This window comes from Esox lucius, chromosome 20 (assembly GCF_011004845.1).
Source record: "Esox lucius isolate fEsoLuc1 chromosome 20, fEsoLuc1.pri, whole genome shotgun sequence".
Taxonomy (NCBI): Eukaryota; Metazoa; Chordata; class Actinopteri; order Esociformes; family Esocidae; genus Esox; species Esox lucius.
In genome coordinates, this window is record NC_047588.1 from 228,901 (window position 1) to 251,629 (window position 22,729).

The window sequence follows — 22,729 nt, forward strand, 5'->3', positions numbered from 1 at the left end:
TGTGCAGAAGAATGCAAATTGTCTGCCAGTATTTTCTGATAACATGCTGCATTCATCTTGCCATCAATTTCCACAAGATTCTCTGTGTTTTTAGAGCTCACACACCCCCAAAACATCAGTAAGCCACCCCAATGCTTCACAGTGGAGATGGTATTCTGTTCACTATAGGCCTTGTCGATCACTTTCCAAACATAGCGCTTATATTAGAGACCATAAAGCTCCATTTTGGTGTCGTCACTCCAAATTACAGTGTGCCAGAAGCTGTAAGGCGTGTCAAGGTGTTGTCAGGGATATTATAACCGGGCTTTTTTGTGGCACAGTATCTAGCCTGCTCAGTGCATCCACGTGAGAGCTAACAAAATAATTAACTATTTATACACAGACACTGATTGCAATTAAAACATCAGTGTGGGAAATTCTCCTTTAATTGCCATTTTCTCTTGTGTGTGTCACCTTGTGTGTCTGTAACAAGGCCAAACATTCAAGGGTATGTAAACTTTTGATCAGGGCCATTTGGGTGATTTCTGTTATCATTATGATTTACAAAGAAGCCAAACAACTATGTGATAATAAATGGCTTCATATGATCACTATCCTTAAATAAAAAACAGTTTTTTGAAAATATCAGTCATATTTTCCAAATCAATGCCAAATCTTCCCAATTTCTGCCAGGCTATGTAAACTAATGAGCACAACTTTATGTTTCAATGTACATCATTGGTAAAAAGTACACATTTTGATGGAAAAATGTATGATCACAGCTTTAAATCTGAGAAAAATTTCCAGACTATGTATGTCTATCCTGCTGTTAATGACTATAATAGAAGAATGTTATGTACCGCATAGCATAATACCACCTACATAGTGAGTTCATAGCAAGCAAGTTCACAGCTGAGACACCCCTGGGGATTGTTCTGGAAGTCTTGATTGAATCAAACGGATTACAATGCAAGCCTTTTACAGACACATCCAGAGTTTAATACAATGACACATTGTCAATGCTATCCCTAGTATGGGAGGAGGAAGATTGTGGGTCTTTAGACTGTGACAGGATTATGAGCTTGATACACAAAAACTTTCTTGATACACAAATTTGGGGTTGGTCATAAAATATGCATTAGCCAACCAAGAGCCAAACATTTTAGTAATTTAATGTGGACTGTCATCTGAGCTGGAAGATATTGTTCTTTTGCAAAGCTAAAATCATATACTACTGTGTTCAGTAAAAGACAACAACATAAAAATGGCCATGGTACTACTGAATGTTTATTTATTTATTTTTTATTAGACCAAGCAGTGGATCATGTAGTCCTTAGCTATAGGGATATTTATACGTATATAAATATTTGTCATGTACACACCCAAACACACTCGTAAGCACACAATTTTAAATCAGTAAAACTAGTAAACTGTTTAGATTGTCCTACTCTTTGTGGGACATTAATTAGTATGAGAGACGAATACATTGTTGTGGGTGATTCTTTTTCAGAAAAAAACACGCATTTTATTCCCTGACAGCCAAATAATACCTACGCCATTGGTGAGAATCTAGCAAAAAGACAGGATCGGAACACAACTTCTGACTGCTGATTGGTTAACACGTCTGCGTGTCAAACGCGTATGGGTCTGCCTACCAACAGCGTTCTGGAAAAAAAAGAATAACGACATGCGCTCTATCTTCACGAGTATAACCACCCTTTAGTATTTTTATTGATATTTTTTTAAATACTTATTTTTTATTCAGTGTATAAATGTATTATCTAAAGGACTCACTACTCAAGGTTCTGTACTGATACTGCATTTGCCTTCTTCAGGTAGGTTTATTTCTGAAACAGTCTGGTGTTCAGCGCTGCTGCTCACAGTATGGTCGCATAAAAGGTACATACATGCCGATAGACCACTTGAAATGTGCAGTTCAATAGAAGTCTTTGTTTTCGTATACCTGCATCCATAGGGTTGACAAACATTGTTTTCTCGTATTCAATAAAATTGAAGATCTGCCAGAATGCGTTGTGAAAGATTATTCGGCATGCTGCCCAGGCCTACCCATCCCTGATCATGTGGCTAAATTCGAATACATATTTTTACAGAAATACATGATTTTTGTTCATAGGTGGTTATTTCGGATATCCTATTCATTCGCACTTTCCATGCATTTGATTCGTATACTTCCATTACTTTGGCAGAATAAAACGATCAGTCTTGCCGTGGCTAAATAATTGAGGGTACATTAGAACACAGTTCCACAGACTAAAAGCTTCTGATTGGTTTATACTATAATATTTCTTCACATATTACTATTTTAAAGACAGCATGCAACCAATCTAGAAATTGCATGCAACCTATGTAGAAATTGGAGGGAGCGATGGGCTTAATAAGGATGGTATGCAATTCCGGAATCTCGCACGAATCATCCCTCCACAAATTTCTCAGATATCAAAAGTGGCCTCTTCTTGTTTCTTTGTTGGCCTACCTTTGTTCATGCAATTAAGTATAGGAGTTTACAAACTGTTTTGATCCATAAAATAAATACGAATTCTGGATTGATCTAGGGTGGTCTAGCTGTCTAAGCTGCCGCCTCCGCGCACATACCGCTGCATGCTGTGGCATAGGATGTAATTTGCTCTTTTTGAAAAAACTTCCCCCTCTTTCCAGTTATATAAAGTATCAACATGTCTGAATGCAATGTTTTCAACAACAAATATTTACTTTAATAATTGGAGCTAAGATAGACATTAAGTTTACATTTATGATATAATTTTTAACGTTTTTTTTGGTAGTTTATGAAAGTCTGTGTATTAAAGAAATTTATTATTGAGGAATTTCTCAGAAATCATACTATCTTGTAGCTTCAGCCATTAAAAGTTAGAGTTAAATTTGTTTAATGAAAACAGTTTAATACAATATTCCACGGCTACTGATTATTACTCTTAACACTACCAGAGTGGAAGAGAAATTGAGAGGCACCTCCAGATTACTGTGCTTATCTCCCAAACAAATGTCAGCTTTATAGGGAAAATAGTAATTTAGAGTAATTATTTTTAGCTTGAGTTATTATTAGGTTTTCATGATTCACATTTCCATCCTTTGTATGTTTGCTGAACTGAGCTGCAGCATTATGGGAGTCAGTTAAAAAGTGTAATTGACCAGTGGTGGTGGTATCAAATATGTACAAAGTGCACCAGAGGTGAATGCAATGTAGGAACACCACACCTTCCACCAAAACATTTTAAAAGGAATGCAGCAGAAGTCTTCCTGACAGATTTATTTTATATGAATTTCACATTGAAGTTGATCTGTAACACTAGCTCACCAGGTGCCATTTCTTTCCAGTTTCTCTCTAATTACAATTTTCATACCAGGCACAGGGGACTGTTTTTCCTAGTTTTAGAAACCCGCAAGTAGATGCAGATGAGAAGCTTTTTATTTTATATTATTAAGATGTGCATTTACATCATTACACCACTGTTAAATACAACCTAAATTAGACTACACTGCTTTAATTCAAATGCAGAAATGACAATGGTTAAATAAAAACAAAAACAGCAAAAATGTCAAAGTATTGTAATATCATGCAGCAAACATCAACCTAATTCATATGGATTAGGTTCTAAATAAACTCACTGCCAGTCAGAAATTACAGCTCAAGGCCAGATTGATATTATTGACTGACTCTGAGCTCATTCTCTGCCCCCTTCTCCTGCTTCCAGTTCGCCATGGCGACCGTGGTCATGGAGCAGATCGGTCGCCTGTTCATCAATGCTCAACAGTTGCGTCAGATCCCTCAGCTGCTTGAATCAGCTTTCCCCACTTTGCCCTGCACCGTGAAGGCCCACAACGTGCCCTGGGTGTTCCGTGAGCCTCACATCATTGGAGGCTACAGGCAGCCCGACCAAAGCTGGCGCTACTACTTCCTCACTCTATTCCAGAGGCACAATGAGGCCCTCAACGTGTGGACCCACCTGCTGGCCGCCCTCATCATCCTGGTCAAGTGTCAGGAGCTGTCCGAGACAGTGGATTTCCTCCGTGACCCCCATGCCCAGCCCCTGTTCATTGTCCTCCTATCTGCCTTCACCTACCTTTCTTGCAGCGCCCTGGCCCACCTGCTCAATGCCAAATCTGAGCTGTCCCACTACACTTTCTACTTCCTGGACTACGTGGGCGTGGCCATCTACCAATATGGCAGTGCCCTGGCCCACTTCTACTACGCCATTGAGGAAAGCTGGCATGCCCGGGTGCGAGGGATCTTCCTGCCGGCTGCTGCCTTCCTGGCCTGGTTCTCATGCTTTGGCTGCTGCTACGGCAAGTATGCCAGCCCGAGGCTGCCCAAGTTTGCGCACAAGCTGTTCCAGGTTGTGCCTTCAGGTCTGGCCTATTGTTTAGACATCAGTCCTGTGCTCCATCGAATCTACAGCTGCCACCAGCAGGAGGAGGGATGTACTAACCAGGCTGTGGCCTACCACCGCTACCAAGTGCTGTTCTTCCTGGTGAGTGCCTACTTCTTTGCCTGCCCCCACCCAGAGCGCTGGCTTCCGGGGAGATGTGACTTCATTGGCCAAGGCCATCAGATATTTCACGTGTTCCTGGTGCTGTGCACCCTGGTGCAGATAGAAGCAACGCGCATTGACTACATCGAGCGGAGGCCTCTTTACGAGCGTCTCCATGGCGACCTGGCCCACGACGCAGTGGCACTGTTCGTTTTCACTGCGTGCTGCAGCGCACTCACTGCCTTCTATGTGCGTAAATGTGTGCAGGCGCAAATGCGTGTGAAAGACGAGTAGGAGCCGACATGAAGGATATAAGAGGATGAGCGTGGAAGAATTTGATTCTGATTTACACTGGGAAACTATAAGGACCATAGGCTGAAGGATTTTGTAAAAAGATTCCAGTATGCGAGCACAGTGACAAGCGTTTTATTTAAAACATTTTGTTGTTCTTTTATGCCCTGCCAAATTACATTATGAACAGGGAAAATGTACATGGTCTTACAAAGTTGACCTCTTAGTTATAGTCCTGTTATTTCATATATGTCACAGTACAGGTAGTATACATGACTCTCCAAATGTTGTCTTTGCACTTCACAGATGAGATCAGGAAAATGTACCTTTACTGATTTTCCTCTCAATATTCCTTTCTCCACAGTGAGAACACACGTTATGGCCATCTACTGAAGTCTGAATGACTATTTGACTACTTTACTGCGTTATCAACACAAAGCATGAAATCTCAATAGAGGTATGCAGGAAAGAAAGAAAACTACAATAACCAAGCTTTTATTTTTTAAGTACATGTTAGGTTTTAGTGCAACATGACTACCCAAACTGTATTTAGTGCCTGGACACGCCCAGTATTTTAGAATTCTGTGGTTGTTCCATGATGGCAGTGAGCTGCAATCAAATATTTTTTTTGCGTCTGGCGAATAATGTGTGCCCTCCTCTGTTTTATTTATTTATCAATAACTTATTGAATCAATTGAATTTAACTTATTTCATTTATTTATCTTTAACTTATTTCTCTCCATAATTTTCTAAGTGATTTTGGTAGTACATACTGGCAAGTAAGACTAGACAAAAGAAACACAGAGAACACGTATGCAAACCAAACTGATCTTCTATAACCTACTGTATTGAGATAGGTAAATTGGCCATTTTAGTAATATGCGGTTTGATCATGCCAAAGAATGACATTGGCACTCCTATAATATTTGGCGAAAGATAACAATGACATTACGTGTCCTAAGATGTCGCTGTCATTGTGGGGTGATCTTTAACCTAGCTGTTTCAGCATCTGACCAGTTACTGAAATGTTGCCAGATCAAATCCCTGTAAGGTGAAAAATCTGTGGTAGGTATAAGAAATTATGTTACTTATATTCAGTGGAACTTCAGCTTCTGCCTTTTCATACTCCATGATGTTAATACCTTTTTGTGTATTGTTCAGTCTTTTTCATGGACTAAACTTTATTCACAAGTGGGCTGTCTGAGTACTGAAAATATGGTATTTGTATATTTGTAAATGTATGGTTGTGTATGAACAGTACGTGCCTTGAAGCATGTCTCTTTGACTGTGTGTGATTCATATGTGAATGTGTTTTATAGCCTGGCTTTGCACTGCTTAGTTATATTCATTACCTCCCACAAGAACAATGTTCTTCTTAAAAAAGTAAAAAAAAAATATTACAATAATAATCTGAGCCTAAAGTACAGTTGGAAATTTTCCCTAAAGATGCAGTCCATGACTTTTGTGAATAACACTTTTTAACCTCCAATTTTGGCCTGAATGTGTTATATGTTGTTTTTATGTGCATAATATATTGTAGAATCACTACCATATCTCAGTTAGCCATGTTATTGTAAGTTTAATGACAGTGGTTTTGATGACATTTTGGCATACACAATTTTTGTGGTCCCATTTGTGGCTCACTTTTGCAACTAGTGACCAAAAATGTCAATAGTGACATTTATAGTGTGATTTTAAGTCAGCTTTTAAAATCGTCAGCATAGTGTCCTGCATCCGACTGCAGGGTAGTCATACTCATTCCGCTGATGGTGTGGTGTTGAAAAGCCAGTTGCTGACACTCTTCTTTCTTGTCTAAAGATCAAATACCAATAGCCCATGGCAATGAAATTGCCTTGTGAAGGGTGCTGTCTTTCAGATGGGATGTTAAGCTGTGTCCTGACTTTTTGTGGTCACTAATTATTTGTATGTTGACCCTAAATTTCAAATCACGCTGTCTTACCATATCTATTCTCCCTTCTCTCCCTTTGACTAAAAAATTGTTATGTTCTATACTGAATAATATGATAAGTACATCACTGTGAATAAGAGAGTCATTAAATGGCATATTAATTAGAAATCTCACTATTATGGGAAATTTCCACCTGAAATTTTGGCCAAAGATTTTCTCTGAGAAAATTTACTAAATTACTCACAATACAGCAGGGTTTATGTTGAATGCACATTTTTATGATACCCATGAAATTGGTGATAATTTATGCAACAACTAAGAGGTACACTACCGTTCTAAGGTTTGGGGTCACTTAGAAATGTCCATATTTTCTAAAGAAAAGCAATTTTTTGTCCAATGAAATAACATCAAATTGATCTGAAAGGCAGTGTAGACATTGTTAATGGCAAACAATGTTATGCTGATTAAAGAAGCAATAAAACTGGCCTTCTTTAGACTGACTTGCTGAGTATCTGAAACATCAGCAATTGTGGGTTCGATTACAGGCTCAAAATGTCCAGAAATAAAGAACCTTCTTCTAAAACTTGTCTTGTCTGACATTTTCAGCTATAATAGTAATTTACAACATTAACAATGGTTACACTGTATTTCTGATCAATTTCATGTCACTTAAATGGACAAAAAATTATAATTATTTCAAAGTGACCCTAAACATTTGAATCATATTGTATGTTATACAGTATTCAATCCGGACCTGAAGACAATATTCCAAAACGTATTTGAGATGAAATGTTAAATATTGATTTTGTATTTCAACAAATACAGCTCCGGAACAAATTAAGATACCACTGCACATTGCTCTTTCCTTTCCAAAATAGTTGAAAAGGAAAGTTTTGAGTGAGGAACAAAAGTGTTCAATTTGCTGTGGTCTCTAATTCTAACCCTTCTGTTCCTCTCTCAAAACCTTCCTTTTCAACTTTTTTGTAAAGGAAAGAAAAAGGTGCAGTGGTATCTTATTTTTTTCTGGAGCTGTATATCAACCTAGACTGGTTTGTTTCATTATGCCAACTATCTGTCTTGAGTTTTAATTACTTCTGTTTTACAATAGAATTTTATTGATGATGTCACCTCAAATGCATAGCCTATATTTAACAGATGGCAGAATGTGAGTCATGATTTTTTTGTGATATTGTTAATGATACACAAAATATTAAGGCTGTCTTCACTCTGTATTGCGACAGTACAGCTTTACAGTGTGATTGAACTATAAAATCAATGTCCCCGGTATTGGGGTCTGCTTTCATGATAAACAATTCAGCAGTACTGATTGAATAGAATCGTAATGTACTAATCTGTTACCGATTGAACCCTTGTAATAATGACCTACATAGCAGGGATCAAGTGGACAGAGAGATTGTTCATGCCCCTCCTGAGTACTTGGTAAAAACATTTTTGTTTAAAAAAAAAAAGTTTCAAATGACCAGCAATGCCTTTTTCCATCTGGTCTGACACAAATCACCCTGTGGCTGAATCTATTTGCTTAACTCTGCCAGACTGCCATGATATATTGCCAGTGTTAATATTATTAAAAAGTGCAATCGACACTCACCTCCAAAATTATTGACCTGGTCAATAAAGATGAAAATAGGCTGTAAAAAAAAACAAAAACAGGAATTAACATCATGTTGTATAGTGGGGAGAACATGTATTTGATAACCTGCAAAATCAGCAGTGTTTCCCACTTACAAAGCATGTAGAAGCTATAACATCTGCAAGATTTCAGGGCCTCATAGAGAACTATTACAAAAGACTGCCCCCTGTCATTGTTGCTAAAAGGGGCAATACGCAGTATTAAGAACTAAGGGTATGCAGACTTTTGAAAAGAGGTCAGTTGATTTTTTTCTTTGTTGCCATGCTTTGTTTTATGATTGTGCCATTTTGTTATGAACTACAGTTGAATGTGAATCCCATAAGAAATAAGACGTGTTTTGTCTGCTCACTCATGTTTTCAGTATTTGATAAACTGCCGATTTTGCATGTTTTCCCACTTACCAAGCCTGTAGAAGTCTAGGGAGTGTAGGGATCTAAAAAAAAAAATACAGAAAATCACATTGTATGATTTTAAGTAATTCATTTTACTGCATGACATAAGTATTTGATACATTAGAAAAGCAGAACTGAATATTTGGTACATAAACCTTTGTTTGCAATTACAGAGATCTTACGTTTCCTGTAGTTCTTGACCAGGTTTGCACACACTGCAGCAGGGATTTTGGCCCACTTCTCCATACAGACCTTCTCCAGGTCCTTGAGGTTTTGGGGCTGTCGCTGGGCAATACGGACTTTCAGCTCCCTCCAAAGATTTTCTATTGGGTTCAGTTCTGGAGACTGGCTAGGCCACTCCAGGACCTTGAGATGCTTCTTATGGAGCCACTCCTTAGTTGCCCTGGCTGTGTGTTTCGGGTCGTTGTAATGCTGGAAAACCCAGTCACGACCCATCATCAATGCTATTACTGAGGGAAGGAGGATGTTGGCCCAGATAACCCAATATATTGCCCCATCCATCCTCCCCTCAATAAAGTGCAGTCATCCTGTCCCCTTTGCAGAAAAGCATCCCTAAAGAATGATGTTTCCACCTCCATGCTTCACGGTTGGGATGGTGTTCTTGGGGTTGTACTCATCCTTCTTCTTCCTCCAAACACGGCAAGTGGAGTTTAGACCAAAAAGGTCTATTTTTGTCTCATCAGACCTCGTGACCTTCTTCCATTCCTCCTCCAGATGGTCATTGGCAAACTTCAGATTGGCCTGGACATGCGCTGGCTTGAGCAGGGGGACCTTGAGTGCACCGCAGGATTTTAATTAGGTGTTACTAATGATTTTCTTTGAGACTGTGGTCCCAGCTCACTTCAGGTCATTGACCAGGTCCTGGTAGTTCTGGGCTGATCCCTCACCTTCCTCATGAACATTGATGCCCCACGAGGTGAGATCTTGCATGGAGCCCCAGACTGAGGGAGACCGCCATCTTGAACTTCTTCCATTTTCTAATAATTGCACCAACAGTTGTTGCCTCCTCACCAAGCTGCTTGCCTATTGCCCTGTAGCCCATCCCACCCTTGTGCAGGTCGACAATTTTATCCCTGATGTCCTTACACAGCTCATTGGTCTTGGCCATTGTGGAGAGGTTGGAGTCTGTTTGATTGAGTGTGTGGACAGGTGTCTTTTATACAGTTAACGAGTTCAAACAGGTGCAGTTAATCTGGATTTTTGTTTTAGATTCCGTCTCTTACAGTTGAAGTGTACCTTTGATAAAAATTACAGACCTCTACATGCTTTGTAAGTAGGAAAACCTGCAAAATTGCCAGTGTATCAAATACTTGTTCTCCCCACTGTATGTCTTCAGCCTTCTGTGAATTCTAAATACCCTTAGTCCTTAATACTGGGTATTGCCCCCTTTAGCATCAATGACAGCATGCAGTCTTTTGTAATAGTTTTCTATGAGGCCCCAAATTCTTGCAGGTGGTATAGCTGCCCATTCGTCTTGACAAAATGCCTCCAGGTCATGCAAAGTCTTTGGTCATCCATACATTTGAGATCTCCCCAGAGTGGCTCGATGATATTAAGGTCAGGAGACTGTGATGGCCACTCCAGAACCTTCACTTTTTTCTGCTGTATCCACAAGAGGGTCAACTTGGCCTTGTGCTTCGGGTCATTGTCGTGCTGGAAAGTCCCAGAGCATCCTTTGCACAGCTTTTGTGAAGAAGAATACAAATTGCCTGGCAGTATTTTCGGATAACATACTGCATTCATCTTGCCATACATTTTCACAAGATTCCCTGTGCGTTTAGAGCTAACACACCCTCAAAACCTCAGTGAGCCACCACCATGCTTCACAGTGGAGATGGTATTCTGTTCACTATAGGCCTTGTTGACCCCTGTCCAAACTTAGCGCTTATGGTTGTGAGCATAAAGCTCTATTTTGGTCTTGTCACTCCAAATTACAGTGTGCTAGAAGATGTGAGGCGTGTCAAGGTGTCGTCTGGCATATTGTAACCGGGCATTTTTCTGGCACTGGGACAGTAAAGGCTTCTTTCTAGCAACTTAACCATGCAGCTCATTTTTGTTCATGTATCATTGTATTGTGCTCATTGAAACAACCACACTGTCTTTTTCCAGAGCAGCCTGCATGTCTCCTGAGATTACCTGTGGGTTTTTCTTTGTTTCCCGAACAATTCTTCTAGCAGTTTTGGCTGACATCCTTCTTGGTCTACCTGACCTTGGCTTGGTATCAACAGATCCCCGAATTCCACTTCTTAATAAGTGATTGAACATTACTGGCAAGGCTTTGGATATGTTTTTATATCCTTTTCCACTTTTATAAATTTCCATTACGTTGTTACGCAGGTCTTTTGGCAGTACTTTTTATGCTCCCCATGGCTCAATATCTAGCCTGCTCAGTGCATCCACATGAGAGCAAACAAAATCAATGTCTACTGTATATACACACAGACACTAATTGCAATATAAAAAGCCACAGATGTGGGAAATTCAACTTTAATTGCCATTTTCATGTAAACTTTTGATCAGGGCCATCTGGGTGATTTCTGTTATCATTATAATTTAAAAAGGAGCCAAACAACTATGTGATTATAAATGGCTTCATATGATCACTATCCTTAAATAAAATGTTTTGCATGATCAGCCTTATTTAAAAAATCAATGCCAAAATTTCACAATTTCTGCCAGGGTATGCAAACTTATGAGCACAACCGTAACTGTTAACCTTGATACTACTGACACTCAATACCTATTGCCAGGGTGACAGCTTGCCTCACGGTTTGAGCAGATAGCTAGATTGAATCCTAGTACCCTTAAGGTGAAACATTCTGTTCTGTCAGTGAGCAAGACAGTTAACCTAATTGTTGCAATTTGATTGAACCTTGTGTGCAATTGACAACTAAAATAATTTAACCACTGTATTCAGTTCTTCGACGCAGTGTGTAGCTTAATCAAGGCAATTGAGAAGGACCAGAATGTCTTACAGTATGCCTACAAAATAAACACAATGTGTAATAATGACTGTATTCATATTTTGTGGTACTTTAATAAATAGTGTTCACTTAATCTTAGTCTTTGCTGTTTTATCACTGGGTTATTTTCATTGGAAATCATTCTAATAGATTAGTAAATATAATATATTTGGAAATATTAGTCATTTTCACCAAGAATACACAAATAAAACAATTAAGATTTGCAGATTTACTTAATTATACAGATGCAAAGGCAAATCATTGATTTTGCAGCTGCCAGAGGTGTGACTTTAGAATGGAACATATTCAAACATTGTTATAACTAGAAGGACATACAAGCAGAGATCATTTAATGTTCCGTTAAGCATGAAACATTGTAGGTTTAAACATCCAAATGCATTATTTTACCCAGTATAGTGGCAATCCATTTGCAGTAGGCCTATTACGTACAGTAACAGCATTTTTGGGCATAATTTCATGGTTATCATAGAACCCCAAAACATCTTGTCTGAACTGCCTGGAGTTGTTATACAGCCACCACAGTGTTGAAGTAAAACAGTCCACAAGAGTTTGTTTTTGTTCATGCTTGTATTATAAGGAAAGGTGTCCTATGACAACCACTAGAGGACAGCCTTGTCAAGCACATTGTTGTCTTAAACTTGTAACAAAAACACTACAGCTCCGGGAAAAATTAAGAGACAACTGCACCTTTTTCTTTCGAAAAGGAAGGTTTTGAGTGAGGAACAGAAGAGTTAAAATTAAGAGACCACTGCAAATTGAACGCTACTGTTCCTCACTCAAAACTTTCCTTTTCCACTTTTTTAGAAAGGAAAGAAAAAGGTGCAGTGGTCTCTTAAAATTTCTGGAGCTGTAGTTTGTAACAATTCACATATTAGACTACGGTGTTTACAGGGATAATCCATTTACTACCAAGCAAAGGTTGCATTGTGTGCATTGTGAATTCTATTACCTGTCATTGATCACAGGGATATTCAAGTAGAGCTTTTAGTGAATAACATTTTGGTTTCCTCACAGAGTAATTTTGTAGGGTAATTTAAAATAAAAGATAAAACAGTATGCCCATATCACAATACTACAGGGGGCAGGCAAGTTATATATTCATAATTTTATGGCAAAGAGAACAACTTAAATCTTTGATCTCAGCTTTTTCATGATCAGTAACAGTTTCTTATGTTAAGAGGCCTTTGTTGGATCAGAATCCTGTCCTCCATTATTTGGAATTTGTACAGTAAATTGTGTTATGCATTTATAACCATCTGTTAGGAAACTTCACTTTGGGCCTAGGTTTAGCATTGATGGATAGGAGGACGTGCCATGACCTTCAAATACCCCAAGCATTTAAATGCTTTACTTAAACAGGTTGCACCTCATTAAGATTAAATATCTATTTACCAAGCGAGACCTGGCGAAAAATAGTAGCACACAGAAGATTCATATTAATCACAACATAAAAACAAAGAAACCAAATTCCTAATTACACATTATACAATTTTTTAATTTTTTATATATAAGTTATTTTTATATAAGTTATTATACAAGTTATTATTATTAACTTAATTATTATTAAGTTAAAGATAAAAACATTTACAGCCCCCCCATATCATTGTCCACCATAGATTCATAATAGATTTAAAATCATTTAATGTAACTAAATTTTACAGGCAATATTTATAATTAGTCCCCAGGACAATGTAAGAACATGTGTAAAATGGAACCCGGCTAAGCATGGCTTTGTAAATGAAAGTGTACCAATATGTTAGAAGTTATGGAGGTCAGCCCAGTCTTGTTTAAATTGCAAAGTGATGGGCGAGAGCTTTGGAGTTTAGGGGTGGGGGCATCGATCCCAAAATATCAATACTACATGACAATACATCTTGTTTTTGAAGATTGATTCTAATGTCAATAGGATCGATACCAGTTTCTGTTTCTCTTCTATGCTGTACCCATTTCATTAAAGAGTAGAACTGTGAAAGGATATGGGCATGAAAAACTTAACACAACACATAAGTGCTCACTAACTCTGGACAAAGGACAATAGATAGGACGTGATGCCCGTTACAGATGAGCCCCATACATCCTATCCATGTCACTGTCATAAGCCTTATTGAATAGGCCCAAGGAACATAGGTTGAAGCATACCATACAAGGGTATTTTGTAGAATAAACCTTTCTTATTGGAGGATAATGGACTGTGTAATGACCACTGACCACCTCCTATGTGTATTGGCATAAAAGACTGTGTTAACTTTGTAATTATTGGAGAACATGTAAGAACTATAGAAGATCAACATCTTTGAACCAGAATACCTAGTTTTTTAGGCTGTAGAAACCTGTGGTGAGGACACAAGACTTATATTGACACTGAAATATGTGTTCTGAGTCTTAGTCCATAAAAAACCACAGGAGAAGCTAAGTCCTTTTAGGCCACGTTTACAGTGATGAAACTTCCTCATGTTATCTGGAAGTCATTGATAAAAGAGTATCAAGGGACATATGTAAAATATTTGTACAATTGAAGTAAAATAAAATAACAATGTGGTACAAACGGGGACTGCAGCCCTGATGTTGTAATGAAAAGGCTAAATCATTGGCTGATGACATCAAAAAGAGCTTGAAAATAGATGACTGTCGCCAAGAGATAATTTAAAAATATGCCATTGTTCCAGAAGAAGATTTTTTGAGTTTTGTAGATATACAGAAAACATGGGAAGAATTTCTAAGAATGCCTGATGAATTACAAAAAACACAATGGTTGTTGATTGTGTCTTCAGAAATTAAAAAATGGAATGATAAATTCCTCAAAGATGGTCTTGAAATATATTTGATGGAGAAAGAATGCATTCGGGCATCGGCTGAACAAATGTCTGAACTGGAAAAGTTGAAAAAAGGACTTGAAAAGTTGAGAAAGGAACTTTGATGGTAAATTACATGTTTTAACAGCCATTCAAGAAATACCCTGTTTTGTTTTGTGATGTGTGATGTCAGTAGGACCCATAGGCCTTTACGAAGGGTGGTCTTTCCACCAAGTTGGAATGCATGTATGTTGTCTCTATATGCCTCGTCACAGGAAGACTGGTTAGAGGGAAAAATACACAGAGGGTAATAATTTTTTAGAAGTTAAGTAAAACACATGGCTTTCCATATGCACTAAATTTGATTCTAATATATGTTATAATTTGGATTTAGACAAAAGATTGAGATTATAGTCATCATCATCATCTTCCGCTTATCCGTGGCCGGGTCGCGGGGGCAGCAGTCTAAGCAGGGATGCCCAGACTTCCCTCTCCCCAGACACTTCCTCCAGCTCTTCCGGGGGGACACAGAGGCGTTCCCAGGCCAGCCGGGAGACATAGTCCCTCCAGCGTGTCCTAGGTCTTCCCTGGGGTCTCCTCCCAGTGGGACAGGACCGGAACACCTTCCCAGGAAGGCGTTCCGGAGGCATCCGAAACAGATGCCCAAGCCACCCCTCTCGATGTGGAGGAGCAGCGGCTCTACTCTGAGCTCCTCCCGGGTGATTGAGCCTCTCACCCTATCTCTAAGGGATCGCCCAGCCACCCTGCGGAGAAAGCTCATTTCAGCCGCCTGTATCCGGGATCTTGTCCTTTCGGTCATGACCCAAAGCTCATGACCATAGGTGAGAGTAGGAACGTAGATTGACTGGTAAATCGAGAACTTTGCCTTGCGGCTCAGCTCTTTCTTCACCACGACAGACCCATACATCGACCGAATTACTGCAGAAGCTGCACCGATCCGTCTGTCAATCTCCCGTTCCATCCTTCCCGCACTTGTGAACAAGACCCCTAAATACTTAAACTCCTCCACTTGAGGCAGGCACTCTCCACCAACCTGAAGTGGGCAAGCCACCCTTTTCCGACTGAGGACCATGGCCTCGGATTTGGAGGTACTGATTTTCATCCCCACCGCTTCACACTCGGCTGGAAACCATCCCAGTGCATGCTGAAGGTCCTGGTTTGAAGGGGCCAACACGACAACATCATCCGCAAAGAGCAGAGACGAAATTGTGTGGTCCCCAAACCTGACACCCTCCGGCCCCTGGCTGCGCCTAGAAATTCTGTCCATAAAAATTACGAACAGAACCGGCGACAAAGGGCGGCCCTGCCGGAGTCCAACATGCACTGGGAACAAGTCTGACTTACTGCCGGCAATGCGGACCAAGCTCCTGCTTCGGTCATACAGGGACCTGACAGCCCTTAGCAAAGGACCCAGGACCCCATATTCCCGAAGCACTCTCCACAGGATGGACACAGTCGAATGCCTTCACCAAATCCACAAAACACATGTGGATTGGTTGGGCAAACTCCCATGAACCCTCCAACACCCCGTAGAGGGTATAGAGCTGGTCCAGTGTTCCACGGCCCGGACGAAAACCACACTGTTCCTCCTGAATCCGAGGTTCTACTATCGGCCGTATTCTGCTCTCCAGAACCCTGGCATAGACTTTCCCGGGGAGGCTGAGAAGTGTGATCCCCCTATAGTTGGAACACACCCTCCGGTCCCCCTTCTTAAAAAGAGGGACCACCACCCTGGTCTGCCATCCCAGAGGCACTGTCCCCGACCGCCACGCGATGTTGCACAGGCGTGTCAGCCAAGACAGCCCCACAACATCCAGAGACTTGAGGTACTCAGGGCGGATCTCATCCACCCCCGGTGCCTTGCCACCGAGGAGTTTCTTGACCACCTCAGTGACTTCAGCCCGGGTGATGGACGAGTCCACCTCTGACCCATCATCCTCTGCTTCCTCAATGGAAGACGTGACTGCGGGATTGAGGAGATCCTCGAAGTACTCCTTCCACTGCCCGATGACATCCCCAGTTGAGGTCAACAGCTGCCCACCTCTACTGTAAACAGCGTTGGTAGGGCACTGTTTCCCTCTCCTGAGGCGCCGGACGGTTTGCCAGAATCTCTTCGAGGCCAGCCGATAGTCCTTCTCCATGGCCTCACCGAACTCCTCCCAGGCCCGAGTTTTTGCCTCCACAACCACCAGGGCTGCAGTCCGCTTGGCCTGTCGGTACCCGTCAGCTGCCTCAGGAGTCCCACAAGCCAACCAGGCCTGATAGGACTCCTTCTTCAGCTTGACAGCATCCCTTACTTCCGGTGTCCACCACCGGGTTCGGGGATTGTCCTGGTGACCTGCGGCCTAGGGTGTCCTGGTGCCACGTGCACTGATGGACACCCTTATGCTTGAACATGGTGTTCGTTATGGACAAACTGTGACTAGCACAGAAGTCCAATAACTGAACACCACTCGGGTTCAGATCAGGGGGGCCGTTCCTCCCAATCACGCCCCTCCAGGTGTCACTGTCTTTGCCCACGTGGGCGTTGAAGTCCCCCAGTAGAAAGATAGAGTTCCCAGTCAGAGCACTTTCCAGCACCCCTCCCAGAGACTCCAAGAAGGTCGGGTACACTGCACTGCCGTTCGGCCCGTAGGCACAAACAACAGTGAGAGACCTATCCCCGACCCGTAGGCGCAGGGAAACGACCCTCTCGTTCACCGGGGTAAACTCCAACACATGGCGGCAGAGCTGGGGAGCTATAAGCAAACCCACACCAACCCGCCACCTCTCACCATGGGCAACTCCAGAGTGGTCAAGAGTCCATCCTCTCTCATTGAGTGTGGTTCCAGAGCCCAAGCCGTGCGTAGAGGTGATCCCGACTACCTCTAGTCGGAACCTTTCAACCTCACGCACGATCTCAGGCTCCTTCCCCACCAGCGAGGTGACATTCCACATCCCTAGAGCTAGTTTCCGTGTCCAGGGATCGGGTTGTCTAGGCCCCCACCTTCGACTGCCTGTTTCGGAGTGTGTCCATACAAGTAAACATCTTTGTAATGGTGACAGGTAAAAGGCCAGTACAGAAAAGTCACGATATAAAACTATTTTAACCAGTCGTAAGAAGTCAGCTCTTGACATTTCTGGAAACTCTTTAAACTTTGCACATGCAAATTGTATTTTAACACTTGTCTTTTGTCCTCATTCTAATTTCAACAGTTTACACTCAGCAGGCAACCTAAAGTTAAAAAGCATCCATCCATCCATCCATCTTCTTCCGCTTATCCGTGGCCGGGTCGCGGGGGCAGCAGTCTAAGCAGAGATGCCCAGACTTCCCTCTCCCTAGACACTTCCTCTAGCTCCTCCGGGGGGACACCGAGGCGTTCCCAGGCCAGCCGGGAGACATAGTCCCTCCAGTGTGTCCTAGGTCTTCCCCGGGGTCTCCTCCCGGTGGGACAGGCCCGGAAGTTAAAAAGCAGTTTACTAAAAGTGTTATGCTTTTGGACATAAAGTAGTATAGAAATAGTTAATTGAGTGAAATAACCAAGTTATTTTTAAATGTTGTATACTTGGATATAATTTAAATCAAATAATGTGTATCAATTTTAACACACTGAAATATATTTAGTACATTATATGGTTTTAAAATAATTTTTAAAATGCAACAAAAGTTGTTCCATAATAATATGTTTATTGTTTACAAGTGTGTGGCTGTTTATCATGACCATGTGGCTGTTTACCATGAGAAATAAAATAACAAACAAGTAATTGAATAAAAGCCTTTATAAATAGGCTGGTTGAGGATTCAGATTCACAAGAAGTTTGATGTTATATATTGCAAAGTTCAAGAAACAACAATGGCAAGATCCTTGTTTAGATATAATAATGTAAACAAAATCACTCCTGCACCCAGTCTGCGTAACATGCATGCAATAAGAATTTAATTAAATTTCAGTACCAAGATTTCAACAGTTTACACTCAGCAGGCAGCCTAAAGTCGGTACCTAAAAGTTGTTATTACATTCTTATTGCTAGTAATGCAGACTGGGTGCGGGAGTACTTTTGTTTACAGGTGTGCAAAAGTTTGGTTTCTCAGTGGATATAATAATGTGAAAACCCTATGCAGATCCTCTCTATCTTCATTTGACATGACAAACAGCTTTTTACGGGGAAGGCAAATAATATCAGTATTGCAAAGTAATTGCAAATTACTGATATGGTCAGTTGGTTATTCTCACTCTTTTCAGTCTCTATTGATTTCCTCTCTGCTTTTGTCTTAGCTTAGGCCCCCAAAATGTTTTTGCACTTTGTGCACACAGCTGCATTGGCCAGTTTCTCTGTTGGCGATCATCTGCCTTGCAGAGTCCGTCATTTCACTGGACTCAAGTCCGTTGGAGAAAATTACGTTTAAGGTGTTAAATAAATAAAAGAGCGGGAGATGACACGGTTTTCTGATTATGGCTCAAAACTGGAAGGTGACGGACTTGGCACAGACTTTATGTTTCGATGGCCAATCAAATTAATTGAAGTGTGAGGGCGTAGTGATGGAAAACTAAATAACCCAATCTGGCGAAGAAAACCAGGAGTGTGATTTTCAATGACCAGGGAAATTAAGAGGATTGGAGTTCACTACAACCCCGCTTCTTTTTTAAACTCACAAGAACGTTTTACTTCGCAATTTTGTTTTACTGGCAGTTGTAATCAAAGTCTAACATTTCAGTAAAGCGTCGAGAATGCATTCCAGCTATTTTCTATTCAACTCACCAAGCCATGGAAATGGCTACTGAAAACACGACAACAGTTCCAGGTAGTCCAAGTAATTTTGTTACTCCTAGCAAATTAACCAGACTATTGGCTGTATTTCTAACAGCCATGGGCCTGGTCTTCTCGAGCAAGACGAAATCTGTAATTTGAACGTTTAACTACAGTACCTACTATGTTAGATTTATGCGGTTTGTAATTTTATTAGAATTATTAGAACCTTATTTTCATAGCGTGCAGTCGGGACCTATGCAATACTGCTGGCGAGGATGAAAAGTATAGGCCGCATGAAAGGTGAATGTGAATTTTTATTACCAACAAGTGGGTGGTGGCTGCGTGAAAGGGAACATTAATCATGCAAATGTTTTAAACAAGATTAGTCTTGGGTTGTCTGGATTGTGGGCTTTGGGGAGGAAAAATTTGGTGGGAATAACACTACAATAAACACTGTACCTTGTTATATGAATTGGTTAACATTGAGTTTAACTTGATTAATAACTTGTTAATTACCCTTTATCTATAGACATCTATTTGTTAAGCGTAGAAGGGGCATAACAAAAATATTTTCACATTTATTGCTTTACTGCATTGGTTGAATATGTACATCTTCTGCGTTAGATGGCTCCAATACTGTGCTGAAAAATTAATGTTTTGTCTTTCATATCTCAAGTAGAACAGTCGACACAACAGTGGTGTGCTGGGATTAGTGGTTAATCAGATTAGTCTAAAATGTATTGATGAAGAATGTAGCTGGACTGACTTTGAAGGTCAGAAATAGTCTGACTGCAAACTCTAACATTGAATTAAGCATAAAGCATATTACAATTGCTAAAACAACACACATGACTTCTCAGATGCAGCTGCAAGCTGATACTGGACACAAAGAAGCGTTGTTCGTTGGACAACCTGGACAAAGCAGTAAAGAGGCACATCCATCTCCTATCATTACCGGTGTTCCCCAGGGCTCTGTCCTGGGGCCCCTTCTGTTTATCATCTATCTACTTCCTCTTGGTCATATCTTTCATAAATTCAATATCCATTTCCACTGCTATGCAGATGACACCCAGCTATACATGTAAACTAAACCTAACCTAACTCAACCCTCCCACCCACCTCCCTCACTGATTGCTTAACGGAAATCAAATCCTGGTTTTCCTGCAACTTCCTCAAACTTAACAATGACAAAACAGAGGTTGTCCTCTGGCACAAAATCCACTCTGACAAAACATGACAGTTTCTCACTTTCCAATGATAACTCCTCAGTTTCTCCCTCCCCTCAGGTTAAGAGTCTGGGTGTCATCCTCGACAGCACACTTTCATTTCAAGCTCACATTAATAATGTGACTTGGTCTGCATACTTCCATTTACGTAAAACATCAATCATCTTCGTCCGTCTCTCACACCCACTAGTACAGCCATTCTCATACCCTGGTTACATCCTGTATCGAGTACTGTAACTCTCTTCTCTCCGGTCTTCCTCTCTAACTTCAACTGGTTCAGAACTCTGCCGCTCGTATCATCAACAGAACATCTTCTATTAATCACATCACTCCTGTTCTTCAGCAATTGGATCCCTGTAAAGTACCGCATTGATTTTAAGATTCTGCTCCTCACCTTTAAGACCATTCACAACCTTGCTCCTCTGTACCTCACTGACCTCCTTCATATCAACATACCAACCTGTACTTTCAGGTCTTCTATTCACCTCACTGTATCTCCTGCCCGTTTGACCACTATGGGGTTTAGAGCCTTCAGCCACTCTGCCCCTCGCCTCTGGAATTCTCATTCAGCAGACATCCGTTTTCAAAACCCGTCTGAAAACTCGTCTTTTCATACTGGCATATCCAACATGATCATTTCATCTGCTTATAGCATTGTTCTGTTTGTTTTTATCTTTATTATGATTTGTGTCTTGTATGGTGACCTTGAGTGCTTAGAAAGATGCCTAAAAATAAAATGTATTATTATTATCAAACACGGCGCTGCAAGCGACGGGTTTGTTTATAAATGTGTATTAAGAAAAAACATGTTTTGAGAATGTTTGTTTTATATTTAATTGGAAATGATGACAAATGTATCTTCAAAATCAATAAAATAAGGCCACATCTAAAATGGGTGTATATCCCTTTTTATATTAAGGTAAAACAGCAACAAACGTTTTTTATTTGTAAAATAATTGTGCTAACTTGGAATTACTTTTGTAGTTGTATAAAAAATGTGCATAGTATAACTAACTTGATATTTGGAATCTCATTAATAACACTTGCCAACATAAAATATGCACACTAAGTTTTGTTACTAAAATGTCGCTATAACTGTGACAAAATGATTTGTATTTGCAAATCATAGTCTGCAGTCTGAAGCGGTGGGGATGAGAATCAGTACCTCCAAATCCGAGGCCATGGTCCTCAATCGGAAAAGGATGGCTTGCCCACTTCAGGTTGGTGGAGAGTGCCGGCCTCAAGTGGAGGGGTTTAAGTATCTAGGGGTCTTGTTCACGAGTGAGGGAAGGATGGAACGGTGCAGCTTCTGCAGTAATGCAGTCAATGTATCGGTCTGTCGTGGTGAAGAAAGAGCTGAGCCGCAAGGCGAAGCTCTCGATTTACCGGTCAATCTACGTTCTACTCTCACCTATGGTCATGAGCTTTGGGTCACCCTGCTTTCTCCGCAGGGTGGCTGGGCGATCCCTTAGAGATAAGGTGAGAAGCTCGGTCACCCGGGAGGAGCTCAGAGTAGAGCTGCTGCTCCTCCACATCGAGAGGGGTCAGCTGAGGTGGCTTGGGCATCTGTTTCGGATGCCTCCGGAACGCCTTCCTGGGAAGGTGTTCTGGTCCCGTCCCACCGGGAGGAGACCCCAGGGAAGACCTATGACACGCTGGAGGGACTATGTCTCCCGGCTGGCCTGGGAACGCCTCGGTGTCCCCCCGGAAGAGCTGGAGGAAGTGTCTAGGGAGAGGGATGTCTGGGCATCTGTGCTTAGACTGCTGCCCCCGCGACCCGGGCCTGGATAAGCGAAAGATGATGTTTTTTTATGTTTTTAGTCTGCAGTATTATGTTTCACAGAGTTTACAAGCGGATATACCCATGAGGACTCTAATAGTCACGGCATAGCTTTTTCTGACCAATGAACTGAGTGCATGGTGAGTCCGTCATGTTTTTCATGTTTTAACCAAGTTAAAACCAAGTTAAAACATGAGTAGATTCTGGAACACAAGTGTTTTAACTCATAGTGATGTATTGCAGAGGAGGGAAAACAGGTTTCAGCATGGTCAGCTTTTCCTACCCGCTCGTACCTCAAAACAATTGCATTATTGACCCACCATGATCAAATGTACAGATAGCTGTCTGTACTTTTGGACACTTTCATTTTGGTAGCAGTGTAAGGGGATGAATTCTCCACAAGGTATAACTATTGTGGCAAGCCCAGGGGTGTGGGCTTCCACG

The 22,729-nt window shown here is 41.0% G+C and overlaps 1 protein-coding gene across 3 annotated transcripts in view; it reads left to right on the forward strand.

Annotated features, from left to right (window-relative positions):
* The first annotated feature begins 1,679 nt into the window (after positions 1-1,679).
* paqr7b (progestin and adipoQ receptor family member VII, b) overlaps positions 1,680-22,729 on the forward strand; it is a 103,202-nt gene continuing 82,152 nt past the window's right edge. The window contains exons 1-3 of one of the 3 annotated variants that reach the window (XM_020044600.2): positions 1,680-1,814; positions 3,711-4,487; positions 5,143-7,078. In XM_020044600.2, the coding sequence (XP_019900159.1) occupies positions 3,717-4,487; positions 5,143-5,145 (774 nt within the window). In that variant the 5' untranslated portion in view covers positions 1,680-1,814; positions 3,711-3,716 and the 3' untranslated portion in view covers positions 5,146-7,078. Of the gene's footprint in view, positions 1,815-3,710; positions 7,079-22,729 lie in introns of those variants that run through there. The other 2 variants (XM_020044599.2, XM_010867712.3) reach the window with 2 other exon arrangements.